The sequence below is a fragment of the Gossypium hirsutum genome, chromosome D05 (assembly GCF_007990345.1).
Source record: "Gossypium hirsutum isolate 1008001.06 chromosome D05, Gossypium_hirsutum_v2.1, whole genome shotgun sequence".
Classification (NCBI taxonomy): domain Eukaryota; kingdom Viridiplantae; phylum Streptophyta; class Magnoliopsida; order Malvales; family Malvaceae; genus Gossypium; species Gossypium hirsutum.
In genome coordinates, this window is record NC_053441.1 from 19,605,368 (window position 1) to 19,620,262 (window position 14,895).

Below are 14,895 nucleotides of genomic sequence, written 5' to 3' on the forward strand. Positions count from 1 at the left end.
AGTGAGTTTATACCAAGGAACTCACCAAAGATTGTGGTTGACAGGTAAACTTAGTAATGGTGTATATTGTATAAGTGTATAAATGTTTGGTAAGATTTATGTTTGTGCCTATGAACTTACTAAGCTTTTTATAAGCTTACATGTGTGTGTTTATTGTTTTTGTAGATTAACGTATTTATACATTCGGAGGATCGGATCTACATCGAGAATCACACTATCTAGATTTACTCCGATAGATTTTGTTAAACAACTTTTTGGATTTTTATGGCATGTATAAGGAATTGAAGTAAAAAGCAATAGAATGAATGACTAAGTATGCAAAGTAAATTTGAATGTGATGGTTGTGTTAGATATTGAAAAATACATGTTTTTAGTTTGAAATGGTTGATTGGTTGAACTTCATTAGTATTCAAGTGAAGTAGTTGAAATACTGGAATTGGTTGTGATTTGAAATTTGCAGGGAAGGTTAGATAAATATAAAGGGGTTATATTGAATTTTTTTTATAAATTTCAATGGAATAGTTTTTGGACAGCAGCATTGATGTAACTTTGAAAAATCACAAAAAAATAGTGGAAATAGAATTAGAAGTTGAATGAGATATGAAATTAAATCCGAATGAATCTACTTTCACATGACAGAAGTAGAATAAGCAAAAGAGTTATATATTTTTAGATAATTGAATTTTAGTGAAACAGGGCAAGAATGTTTTTGAAGTCCCCTATTCTGACTTTAGAAATTCATTAAAAATTGTACCGAAGGAATTATGAGTTATAATTTATATTTATAGATTCCTTAATGAGTCTATTTTCAGTAGAGATAAGCAGAAGCACCATATGAAGTCTGTACAAAGAGATTTTGAATTTTAGTGATGAGAGGTCAGAATAGTCAATCAGTGAAACAGGGGAGACTTCAACTAATAAACTGTACTAATTGGATAAACCAAAAATTCTGAAAAAATTATGGTGAATAGATATATAAGTCTAGTTTCAGAGAAAATTTACGGGTCTAAATTTAGAGTTTTGTAACTTGAGTTATAGTTATTTTAGTGACTGCTGCGCAGGTGGACAGCTTTATTGTGAATAGTGAAATTAATTTTGAAAGTAAACTTTTATGCCCCGAACTCTTAAGTTAAGTCAAGTAACGCCTCATGCTCGACTCCGGCAACGGTCTCGGGTAAGGGGTGTTACATACTTATAACTTTTCGCAGCTATTGAAACATTATATATATTCGGAAATATTCCAACAATCTCTCCCTCCCAATTTCAAAATATTCTAGATTTTGATAATCTTTGAAAGCAATTGCATAAATGAATGAATCTTGCAATTGAACCTTCACTCACTCAAAACAAGTTAAAATTAATTGAAATTGCATGGTAGGCTAATCTTTGACCCAACTATTCCATTTAATTAACCAAACACATCTCACAAAATGATTTCGACACCATTCAATGCATAATATCTAGGGACACTATTATAGTCACGTGCCTATAACCTCTTTTCATGAGTGTTGTTAGAGCTAAGCCTTTGAGCTCCTAAAACGGTCACACTTCCACTCACAGAGGTAGATTCCACCAAGAGTGTTCCCGTAATTATAACATTCTAACACATTTATGTTATGAGACTATTAAGAGTATATTACTCATTCTTCCATGTTAATAATATATACCACATAATAAACTTTATATTTATTTGTTTCTTGAAGTTACAATACTAACACTCTCACCATATTCAATTACCTATTCTTTCGCAAAAGAATATCATTAAGGATATCCTTTGTACAATTATCAATTTACCATTATCACTTATCAGGATGGCTTCACATTTTGTTTATTTATTTCTTTTCCACCAAGTAAGTTTCATAACTTATTTTCATAGTAATATAAGACCTTAAAACTCATTGGGTATAAACACTCTACTAGCATGGCTTCTTTTTTCAACAAACCATATACAAACAGGGGTGTTTCATGTTTTTAGAACATAGACATATTTAAGGACAACAACTAGCCAATCATTTAATTATAATATCACACATTTATACAGCCTTTATCATGGACATTATTAGTCATTTTGTGACTATAATAAAAACCATGCCCATCACCTAAATGAGATAAATAGCTTTATGTTGTTATTTTAATGCAATTGAGATATTTGATTCATAATTTCCAAAATATATTTGAAAACTTACTGTATTTAAAAACTTTATAGATTTATGAGATTATAAATCATATTTCAAGCCATATATTAAAAGTTATGTGCACCATCATAAACATGCACAATTTGATCTCGATAACTTCCCACTTGGTTCTCTTTGTATTTTACTTGGGAACTTATAATATGTTACGATAGAAAATCCTAATAGTTATTAGGCCCGGCCCTAATAGCTATAGAGTGTAATATTTGATTATTTTAATAAATATGGATAATTTCCTAAATTAATCTTATATTACATAATGTTATTAATGTTATTTTTTTTACATCAAAATAACAATCTTAAAATGCTACTAAATCATTACAGATTGTTTTTTAATTTTTATATGAAAATAATAAATATGATTTTGTAAAATTATAATAACATTCTATGCTAAATATTTTCGTATTATAATTAATTTAAAATTTAAATTATATACATATGTATGAAAATACAAACTAGGTATATATAAATTGTGATTCCTTAATGAAAAAAAGGTTTTAACAAATAAAATTGTCATACCTGTTTATAAACGAGCATCTGATTGTGTATATATATATATATTCTCATTCCTTAAAAAAAGTTTAAACAAATAAAATTGTCATATCTGTCATCTCAATTAGTTGTAATAATTAAACTAGACCATTCCTCTTTGGACTAACCACTATCTCTAATTATTGGTCTCCCGTCTCCTCTATATCTTTGATTTTCATGGCTCATCCTCTATTACCCACCACAATATTTATAGTAAAATTATTTAAAATTTGCCTTTTTAAAAAAATATGTAATATTTAAAATTAAAGATAAAAATGTAAAATATAATTTATAATTTATAATTTATGTTTATCAAATAATATAATTCCATTTAAATTTACATCAAACAAATATTACAATTCAAATTCAACATTTAAAATTTCAATTTATTAAATAAGATTTTAATGTACTATTAATTTGCGATATATGTTGAGATCCTCAATTAAACATAAACATAAAATTTTCTTAAACCCTAACTTTCTAAAACATGTTCAATATGTGTACCATCTTATTTAATATTAAGTTGTAATGCAACGAATTAAACATTTTAAAGAATATATTTTATATATCAAAGAGTTTATAGTTTTAAAAAAATAAAAAAAAGAAGTTAGGTTTGAAATTAAAGTAAATTACTAGTAAGGTGAACAGAAAGAATTACTAGTAAATTACTAGTAAGATGGTGACCAAAGTAGTGAGTCATGGACTAGAATTGTATGGAGAAGCAACGATAAGAGCCAAAAGTCAAAAGTCAAGCAGGCTAGGCTAAACAATGTTTGCCAACCCAAGCGCCCAGATTAGCTAAGATTTTCTCCTGTTGACTATAATTAACTAAGATCCAATCCCAATCCCAATTTCATTTGAACTGATAGGACACGCATAAGACGACAATTCAAACAGCACTAAGTTGAAGTAACCCTTTGGGTACTTGGCAATTAAGCATATGCTCTTTTTTAACAGCCTCAAAAGCTAGAAAGCTAAAAGCTAATGTTTAATTATTGGAATTTGTTTCTGTTTTCCCCAAAATAACCATTTTCTTTTGTATTCTTCAAAGGCTAGTTTCGTCATTTGAGGATACGTCTTAGAATTTCGAAACGGGGAAAAAAAAATCTTAGCTGTTTGAGTTGAGGTTACGATACTGTCCGAAACAACGAAAAATATGTCTGATCCGAAAATTGCCCTTGTAATAGACTAGAAATTTCCAATTCAGTCAATCCTCTCTCTCCCTAGTTCTTAGCTTTTATTTGTGGGAGGCTTTGTTTGTAATTTTGTTCAATTCCAAGGCCATTTCAAATTTCTGGCTGTTTCCCTCGTCACACTCAAACCCGCCAGTCTCACTGTGGACACTCTCTCAGCTGGAACCGCCACTTTCTCTGCAAGGGACTAACCTTTAGACCCTGAAAACCCGGTTTTAGCGAGAGAAGCAGAAGGGGTTGTAGAGAGAGAGAGAGAAAGAAAGAAGGAAACGAGAATATCGTGAAATTCAAAGGGAAGGGATGGCGATCCCCGAAGTAAACCGCCAACAAGCCAGAGGGAGACCTACGGCGTCTTCAACACGACCGCCGGTTCGAGCTAGAATTCGGCTCCGGCAGCTGCTTCGAGTCACTTCCGTGGCATGCGGGATACAGTTCGGATGGGCTTTACAGCTCTCGCTTTTGACACCTTACGTTCAAGAGCTAGGTATACCTCACCAGTGGGCCAGCATCATATGGCTTTGCGGGCCGCTTTCGGGCCTCCTCGTACAACCTCTGGTGGGACACATGAGCGACCGATGCACCAGCCGCTTGGGTCGTCGCCGACCTTTTATCGTGGCTGGTGCAGTTTCGATTATCGTTGCCGTTTTGATCATCGGTCACTCCGCTGATATCGGATGGTTGTTCGGCGATACAGAGGCGTCCCGGCCGAGAGCTATCGTGGCGTTTGTTTTCGGGTTTTGGATTCTTGATGTTGCTAATAACGTGACTCAAGGTCCTTGTAGAGCTCTACTTGCTGATCTTACTGGTTAGTATCTGTTCCTTCATTTATGGAGTTTGATCGGATTAACTATTATATCATATGTTAGTTTTCCTTCAAGAATGAATAAACTTCTGAAATTGTTGGGCATTTATATGTTATAAAACCATATATGCTAATCAGATGGTTTCAACCCCCTCATATACATATATATGTATTTGAATAAGTAGTTGAATTTTATTATCCAAGAAAGCAGCATAGCTGCTACAGAATTACAACTCATGTTCTTTGTTGTACAATTAATCAAACATCTCAAAGTTTAGCTTCCAGTGCGTATACTGTGTCAAATCCATAGTACCCAATCTAATTTTTTTTGGTTGTACAGTTGCATAGCTACCACTCCTCTAATTTGCTCTAGCAAGTTGTCTTCAGTCCTCTCATTATGTGTATGGATTCTACCATTCCTTCTTGACAAAATAAATCATGGTAGTCCAAGCTACGCATATGATGGTTTTTGCCAAGCTCTTGCTTTTGATTTTCATACCGATCCATCACAATTCTTCCTCCCAGCTTCTTGCTTGTTGTTGCCGTATCTTCTTTGTAAAGTTACATTTTGAAAACAAGTGTTCTCTAGTCTCTCTTTCACGCTTGCAGAGGGAGTAACCCTTGTCAAGTGTCATCTCCTAGGCAATGAGTAAGTCCGTGGTTGGAAGTCTGTTCAAAACTACCATCCAAGCAATCAGTGAGTGAGTGGTTGGAATGAAGAGCCTTGGACCGTAATTCTTTGTGCCAAGTTACATTTCCCCTCAATGCCTTATTGCATTCCAAACACCTGGTACTTGAAATTTATTACCTTTAAAAGGCCAACTACATCTTCCACCATCTCCTTCAGTTACCACTTGCAAAACAGTTTGCCTCATTTGTAAAAGTTCTCTCTAGTTCCAACTGCAACTTATTTGGGAGGAAAATTCTTAGATTTCCTTCCCTTTAAGAATATATATATTTTTGCCCAAGCTATCCAAAGAGAACCCACTTTTGTCAATACAGTCCAGAAATTTCTGGGAAAGCATGTCTGGTTCCATGTTTTCTTTTATGCCTAGGGCTTCTAGTTTTGGCAAAAAAATATGGCTCTAGTAGCAATCCCCTCCTTGTCCTTTCATAAGAAGCTTGAACATGGTAGTGAGAGTCTGTGAATGCGTGCTTTGGGAGCATGAAATGTCTACACCATTAGTTCTGAATATGGAAGATTGATTGTATCAGTTTGACAAATATATGATAAATGTTTTAAAGACCATCCTGCAATCTTGGCCCCTATTGTCTCAGTAAGTAGTTTACAATCCCTCTTGGATAGCCTTCTAGTGACCAGAGGCATTCTAAGGTACCTAACTAGAAGTTTACCAAGCTTAAACCTTGATGCTTCATGGATAGCCATAAGCTTTTCTTTACTCCAATGGAGTAAAGTTCATACTTTGCATTATTAATCTGAAGCCCAGAGAATAGATAGAACTATTCCAATACCATCTTGATTCCTTGAACAAAGTCAAGATGAGCAAGTCATCCATGATGCTATGATGGGTTATGCGAAGCTTGTTGCCTTTTTTATGTTAAGCAAAAATTCCAACCTTTGCTGCACTGTCCAAAAGTCTTGATAAAATATAATTGTCAATATAGAGAGGTATAGGAGAGGGGGTCACCCTCACCCCTTTTGCTCCCTTAAAAAAACCTTAAAGCCCCCCATTAATAGAGATTGAAAATCTTAATGCTGTTCTTTTGTTGTTATTATTGTTTGCAAAAGCTCAATAGTTAAGCTTTATGGACAGGCAACAAGGTTAGGATCATTGGTGCCAAGTTGACTTTGAAACGAAGATGTAAACTTCTGTTGAAATTTGGGGGAACAAATCCAACCTGTTCCTGTTTTCTTCAAGCAATATCTTTATTGAATTCTTGCATTGATGACTCTTCACTATCATATAAAAGTAAGCTATATGGAGATCTTGTTCCCATAACCATTGTACTCGTGACTGTTGTCTATACAACACTCACTTTTCATTTTGTTCTCGTAGCTCTAAGTTTAAGGAAGCTTGTTTTGGAACCATTCCTCAAAACTAAGATCTGAATAGCTTTTAACTCCCTATTTGTGGCTTTTACCTTGTTAGATATGCTTCCATAATTACTTCTGTTGAACTGCCTCAAAATGGACTTTGTAATGGAAGTAGAAATCGAGAAAAAGTAAACAAAAATTTATGAGAAGAGAAAACTTGTGTTTATTCACATCATATAGTATCCTATTTATATTAGTTATAAGAGTAAAGGAATGAAATTAAAGTAAATAAAATTCCTTACTTTTTCAATATTCTGCTTTTGTGCTCGATCTTGCTACAATATCCTTTTTTCCTCTTTATGATATTAGATTCCTTCAAATAAAGACACAATATCTTGAAGTGAACTACCTATTTGAGGGAGATCTTACCCAATTGGCATATGAGTATCCACCAACTTGTGTATTACTTTATATTCATAAAATAAACCTTGCCCAGGGGCACCTTTGGCATATTTAAGGATGCGTATTATTGCATTTCAATTGGAGGAATTGACTAACCACACTTATTGTAAAGGGAATATATGAAAATGTGATAATGAGATAATTAAGTTTCCCAACTTATCTTTGATATTGACTAGGATCCTTTAGTGGCTCGCCTGTCGTGAAACAAGCTTGGCATCAGGATCAATAGGTTTACAATCCAACATTCTTGTTTCTTTCAGAATATCCAATGCATGCTTCCTCTAAGATGTAACAATGCTTTTGTTTGATTGCGCTACCTGAATGCCCATAATATATTTAAACTTCCCCAAGTCTTTAGTTTGAAAATGGTTGAAGAGATGTTGCTTGAGTTGAATAATTCTTTAATGATCATCATCTATAATAACAATATCATCCACATATACCACCAGATTGGTATGATGGTAAAAGACCGAGTTATCTTCTTCACCCATTCTCATCCCAAATTATTGGATAACATGCTAAATGGACTAAGGGTTATGAGAAGAATGAATACCTTGCTATGGGTTGAATAGGGTCTTCTGCTTGAGGTAAATTGATGGTGTAGGAGATTAGCCACTTGGAACACACATCTGTTTTGTATATGTAATAGGATAATTAGGAGCAAGTGTAGATGGTCGTCGGGAGTATACTTGAGGAAATCTAGTTGATGGTGTAACATTAGGAATAGGAAAGATAGGAATTGGGAGAGCTTCTCTAACATCTTTTTGGTCAAGTGGTTGAGAGTGGAAATAGGGAGATGCCTCAAAGAAGGTTACATCTGCTTACTCAAAATATTTGTTAGTGGTTGGATCATAGCATTTGTACCCTTTTAGATGGTGAGAGTCCCCCACGAAGATGTAGTTAATGAATTTGGAGGAAGTTTATCTTTTTCTGGTGTATGATTGTGTACAAAACAAGTATAACCAAAGACACGAGTTGAGAAAGGGTAAGATGGCTAACTTGGGAAGACAATAGAATAAGGATTTTGATTTTGCAATACCAAAAAGAGCATACAATTGATTGAATAGTATTCAGTTAGAACATCATCCCCTCAAAAATGAAGTGGTACTTTATGATAAATGAGCATGATACAAATTGTTGAAATGAGATGGCGGTCCTTATGTTCAACCTTTCTGTTTTATTGTGGGGGTGTTTCAACAAGAAGTTTGATGTATGATTTCTTGAGAAGTCATGAATTGTTGAAAAGGAAGGGAGAGTTTATATTCTAGAGCATTATCACCGTGTAGAACTCTAATGGAAATACTAAATTGATCATGAGTCTCAGAACAAAAAATTTGAAAATATTAAACAACTCAATTCTATTTTTCATGAGAAACAACCAAGTGCAACGAGAGATAAACTGACTCTTCAATCATGAATCTCAGAAGAAGAATGGTTGATGTAGCTAGGTAAGAAAGATATTATAATCTGTGTTTCATGTCCTTTGCCGATCATTTTCTTGTACTTTGATCCTACACAAAAACAAAATGAGAATCAAAGATGACTCTTCAATCAAGTTTTTTTACAAAGTTTACTATTGGAAATCAAGTTGTACGACATTGTGGGGTTATAAAACTGACTCTTAATGAAATGGAAGAAAGAGGCTGAATTTCTCCTACCCCTTCAATGACAGTTCGAGATCTATTAGCTAGGTGAGGAGGTAAGGGAGAAGCAAGAGTATAGAAAATGATTTTATTGGTCATGTATCCAAGCGTCATTGGAGGGAGATTGTGTTAGGCAATCAAAGGAATTACCCGATTGAGCAACAGAAACCATGGGAGAAGACTATTGTTTTGATGTTTGATACTATAAGTATTCATCATAATCTGCACTAGTTAATGTGACTAAAGTTCCTTAATCTTGGGCATTTGGTAGTGGAAGAAGTCCATCTCTTTGAGACTGAGCTATGTGAGCAATGGGCTGATTATACTGTGTCACCTCCTGATTGCACATCGATTGTTTGTGGTATCTCCATCAGAGCATCCATCTCAAAATATATATTGGCATAAGCAAGTCTTTGTTTAGTTGCTATGACCCTCTCATAATTGGCGATCATTGGTGGGGGATTTTTCAAACTAGTCAATATTTTTCCCATAGGTCTTGTTTATTCAATATTAAATACCGACTATGCATGTACTAGTCATGGAATTTCATGAAGTATTTGACAAAGAACTTTTCAAACTAGTCAATATTTTTCTCATAGTTCTTGTTTGTTCAATTATCACATAGTAATCATGACAAAATTGCCATTTTAGAGGATAAATCTTCGTGCTTATAATTTCTTTTGTGACACTCCTTCAAATGTATTTTCTAAGCGTGGGGCCAAACTTTTCTGTCCAAAAATTTCCAATAGGTTGTCCCCATCTTAAAACATTTCATGACAATAATACCTAAAGTTCCTTCACATAGAATAAATTTGATAGTTGTTGCCAATTTGCAATTCTAACCACAAGGCAGCGAATATACTTTTATGTTTACATTTTTGCTACGCAAATGTACACACAAACAAATTAAAATTACAATGGAGTTATTTGTATTGTCAAGTACCATAAAAATTCGTTTTTTTAACTGTTTAATGCATAAACATAGAAACCATGAAACCAACCTCAAATTGACATTATCTTCTGTCTTTCTTATGTTAGGAAAGGATCATCGAAGAACTCGAGTGGCAAATGCTTACTTCTCGCTATTTATGGCTGTTGGTAATGTTCTTGGCTATGCAACAGGATCTTATAGTGGGTGGTTTAAGGTTCTTCCATTTACCATGACAGCTGCCTGTGGTGTTGACTGTGCAAATCTCAAATCTGCTTTCTTTCTAGACGTTATTTTTATTGCATTTACAACATATGTAAGTGTTTTAGCTGCTAAGGAAGTGCCTCTAGGTTCAGTTGAGATGTCTACAGCCTCTCATGAAGAGAGACCTGAACACTCAGGTGGCAATGCTGAAGAAGCTTTTCTATGGGAATTATTTGGAACATTTAGATATTTCTCAGGGACTATATGGATAATCTTGTTTGTTACTGCACTGAATTGGATTGGATGGTTCCCTTTTCTTCTCTTTGACACTGACTGGATGGGTCGAGAGATCTATGGTGGTCAGCCAAATGAAGGGGCGAACTATAATTCTGGGGTCAGAATGGGGGCAGTTGGATTGATGTTGAATTCCGTTGTTCTAGGAATTACTTCAGTTCTTATGGAGAAGCTTTGTAGCAAATGGGGAGCTGGCTTTATCTGGGGAGTTTCAAACATTGTCATGGCCTTGTGCTTTCTCTCAATGCTCATTCTATCGTATGTAACAGACCATATGGATTATATTGGCCATGACCTACCCCCAGCTGGCATTATGATTGCTGCACTACTGATTTTTTCCATCCTTGGCTTTCCATTGGCGGTAAGCTGCCTTCTCTTTCCTACAGAAAATCATTTGAAGTTTTGATTGAATTTGTAAAGAACATAGGTATCTTGATTTTAGTTGTTTTCTCGACATGGACCATGCAGCCATTGAGAAAATTGCAGTCTAATCAATCTCAACTTGGTGATCTTGGTTCAAATCCTAAAACATCATCTTTTGGCTGTCTATGTACTGTAATTTAATGGTCAATACAATTACCATGACAGCTGGATCTTAAAACAGGTCCAATAATGGCTAGGCCTGAGGTTAACCTTGTTCTGCTGAAGTCTCAATTGATCTTCTTTACAAAAAGAAAGAAAAAGTTGGGAGCTTTTAGTTTGTCTGTTTAACTGATGCTATTAGTATTTTATTGCAGGTTACTTACAGTGTTCCATATGCCTTGATATCCACGCGTATTGAGTCTTTGGGACTTGGTCAAGGTAGGCAATATTTTTATTTTTGTATCTAGAATGTTGCTATTTTTTACCTTCTGGATAAGTTGTGAAGGTGCTATTCTCTTTGTTGTGTCCTACAGGATTGTCGATGGGAGTCCTAAATCTAGCTATTGTTATTCCACAGGTATTGCTTAGCTCCTGAACTCATTTTATCATGATTTACTTTCTTGTCCTTTTTTGGGTACGCTGTTTGACATGATCATTTTCATAAATGATGTACATTTGAAAAATTGAAGTGGACTGCATCTTTAGCTTCTCTTATAAACATCTATAAATTTCTTATATGGGGTTTAAACAATTCATTGTTCTTGATGTCATTCAATATTAGGCTGTCTCACGTATTTTGAAATGATCATCTCATTGATTGATGCACCCCTTTAAAATTTGAAGTGGACTGGATTTGAGCCTTTATTGTAGCATTCTTATATGAGGTTTAAACTATATTCAAGGAACTTAATAAGTTGGAACCATGTAAATTTGACTTGGTAATCAATATTATTTAGGTTTGGGAGGAATAAGACCTCTCTTTTATATGGGGTTTAAACAATTCATTGTTATTCCAAGGATTTTAATTGGTAGGAACTCTCTCATGGACTCACACATGCACACGGATAATGCATGCATGGTAGCATCAATATTTTAGATACTACCAAGCATCCCGCTCCAACAATTTAATGGAAGATGGTTTGTTAATTTTTCACTTCTTTTTGTTTAGTTTTGTTAACCATCCAACCTAAAACCAATTGTTAAAAAATGGAGGGGCCCAACTTGAAATCAAGAGCATAGGAAATTCAGTATTTAATAGATATGGAATAACAACACTTAACACTCCCCTCTCCTGTAGTTCAACAAGAGCATACTTAGATCTATTAATCCAACTTAACGCAGTATATATTATATAATGTTTCATTGACAGAAATTCTTGTGTTAATCTTTCAATTTAAACTGTGAAACTTTGGTTGTTAACAATAGGTTGTGGTGTCCATGGGAAGTGGACCGTGGGATGAACTATTTGGTGGTGGAAACTCACCAGCTTTTGCTGTAGCTGGTGTCGCGTCCCTCACCAGTGGACTGATAGCAATCTTGGCTATCCCTCGAAGTAGTCCACAGAAGATCAGAGCACTCCCATGAGGTATTGTTGTACCTTATTTTTTGTATGCCATCAAAATGAATATTAAATGTTAAGATAGAATTTGTATATAGGATATTGTTACTTTATTGATCAATAAAATTATTACAATCTGAGGTTTTGTTTGGCAATACATTATTTCTCTTTTGACATTTGAAACACTGAAATACTATCAGTGTATTATGCTGCAAGTAGTGAGTTTGAAGCTTTTACATCTTTGAGCTTAGAAGCCAGAAACTTAGAACAAGGTTGTTTCTAGAATGGTTAGTTTCCAGAATTATTCATTGAGACTGCCCTTCAAAATAGAAATGATGGAAAATAAAATGCCGATGGGGCATCACTTTGCATTCTGATCATGATGGCAACTTAAATGTAATGCTAACAAATATTTGTAGTTTCAATGAGGTTTGTCTTAAAAAGAAGAAAGAAAAAAAGAGAGAGATACTTCAGCTTTCATTGAATTCTGGATGAGACAAGTTACCTAAAATCAGTGGAGAATTTTTTTGGCATGAAAAATCTGCCCACCTGCTGGTAATGCTAGTGAAAAAGCCTGGAGGGTTTGATTCGAGAATTAGTCCTGGGACTACTATTTCCTTTAGCACCAAGATAAGTTGCTGCTGATTGGGATCTATTCCTTAGAAAACATCAACTTTTTAATTTGGTACAACGAATTTTATTGGTTGAAAGAAAACATTGCAATTGCCCATTTGTGGTTCAATCATGATGTATTGGAATCTCGTGCATTGTTGTGTGCCAGAATTTGCTGTATGAAGGTGGTGAATTGTGCTTTGTGGCCAACAGTATGAGTTGTGCTGATTTAATACCTTTGATAGAGACATGTCTTTTATGCTCTGATTTTTCTGGTTCTTTTAATTTTTCCCTGGAAAAAAAAAAGGCTTGATTGATTTTTATGGAACGGGTGTTTCTCTTTATGATTATTCTGTTCTTTTTATTAAATTTTAACATATATCTTCCTCTCTTCTTGTTGCTTGCTTGCCATCTGAATATTGGAATAAGTTCTGTGTGTTTTATTGCACTTTTATGAAAGGCTGTTTTGCCTTGAATGCTCCCCCATAACCTGAGAACACGGCATTTAAAAGACCCCGAGTAACAATCATGACATGGCTGATTAACAGTACTGTAGCCTTATTTATTAGCCTTTATGGTGCCTCCTAGATTCGTTGAAGAACTTTCTACCCTTAATAAGGTTAAAAATTGTACAATCTCAATGTGCTGAAATGCATTGGTTTTGGTGCCATTTTTCAAATTATCATCACTGACACAGCTGAGGCATTTGGATGGAACATTGGAAACAGGAAAACAGCAGTAATAATATTGGAATACTTATGACTTTTCTCCGTACAAAACAAAACGAAAAATATCAAACGCCATTCGTATTTTTTCTTTTCTGCTTTTTTTTTTTGGTTGGTACATTCAAGCTGAATTTAATTGGCATATGTAGTAAGTGATACTTATTCAAGGCATCAATTCCATCTGTTTCTTTATTTTGCTTATTAAGACTAAGCAGGCAAGCATCAAGTCCTTTTTTCTAATGGGGGTATCTATGAATTTGTTCGAGTTTCTAGACAATAAGTATATAGAAATCTTTATTAAATGTCAAAAATACTGAAAGGTCTTGTCACTGTTGTATATCCTTTTCCTTCATTGAAACTTGTATATATTTGGGGTATTGTCACTGAAAGCTCGTTCTTGACATGCCAATAAAAATTCTGCCTCGACTCCACCTCAACAACAACTTGGTATCAAAAGTCGAATGTTTCTTTTTCTGGTTAAATGGTAGAAAACGAATATAATCGTTTTCATTCTAGAACATCTTGTCAATTCCTATTTCTACAACTCCCCCACTTCCCATTCCACAAGTGCTAAATTCGATCAAAAAGGAAATTGGGTTCACATTTTTTTTCTTCTAAGTTTATAATTTTAGACGAATATTTGTCTGATTGGGTTTTTTTTGAGTTGCTTGACACATGGAATCTGATAATAAGTAAACCACCCTATTGTAACAAACAACAAAGGTAAAAACTGATTCTTGAAGCTGCTTGTAGTCTACAAAATGAGCCAAAAAGAGCAAAAAAAGGGGAGGGTAGCTGGTTCGGATGAATAGGAAGGGTCAAGTGTTTCTCACCCATAGAGCCACTATACCATCTGGTGTTACGAGTATAGATTATAAATGGTTGCAGTTGAAGCACGTAATTGTCTATCAGTGTTCCCTCTCTACCATCTGCTGGTTTTCCATACAGCCATATCTACTGTCATATCTCCATTAACACACTTGGTGGTCCCATTCATGAAACAATACCTACCTCCACATACCCATGGAGATAACCTTTTTTAAACAAAGGCTCCCCTCCCCTTTTTTTTTTCAAAAAAAAAACCACTGGATATGACACATTGGTCACTTGAAAGCTAAAACCCCACATGTTGTTTAGCATTTCCTTGAGCTCTCAATTAGTTTCCCGCAAACAAAGCATGATTTTGTTCCCCTATTTGGAAAAAAAACGGACTGTTTCTTAAGCCCATTTCTTTGCAAATCCCGACGACACCTGAAGACCTTGCAACTTGGTGTTGCATGATAAAAGCCTTTCATCCTACTCCAATACTCGATAGTTGTATTATTTTAATTGCTTAAGACGATATTTATTAAGTAGGCTCTTAATGGGGCAACTACAAACAATTTTCCTTTT

General features: G+C 34.5%; 1 protein-coding gene across 1 annotated transcript; it reads left to right on the top strand.

Moving 5' to 3' along the window:
* Nucleotides 1-3,842: 3,842 nt before the first annotated feature.
* Nucleotides 3,843-12,321, top strand: LOC107905195 (sucrose transport protein SUC4). The gene is made up of 5 exons (XM_016831784.2): nt 3,843-4,721; nt 9,858-10,606; nt 10,983-11,046; nt 11,142-11,185; nt 12,034-12,321. The coding sequence occupies exons 1-5, from the start codon at nt 4,217-4,219 to the stop codon at nt 12,190-12,192; spliced, it is 1,521 nt and encodes a 506-aa protein (XP_016687273.1). The 5' UTR covers nt 3,843-4,216; the 3' UTR covers nt 12,193-12,321.
* Nucleotides 12,322-14,895: the final 2,574 nt, after the last annotated feature.

What these genes read in the sequence shown, in the direction of transcription:
- LOC107905195 (XM_016831784.2), top strand. Translation starts at nt 4,217, where the DNA reads ATGGCGATCCCCGAAGTAAACCGCCAACAAGCCAGAGGGAGACCTACG. An exon ending in TCTACTTGCTGATCTTACTG is followed by an intron (nt 4,722 to 9,857) that starts GTTAGTATCTGT and finishes TTCTTATGTTAG; the next exon opens with GAAAGGATCATCGAAGAACT. An exon ending in TAGCTATTGTTATTCCACAG is followed by an intron (nt 11,186 to 12,033) that starts GTATTGCTTAGC and finishes TGTTAACAATAG; the next exon opens with GTTGTGGTGTCCATGGGAAG.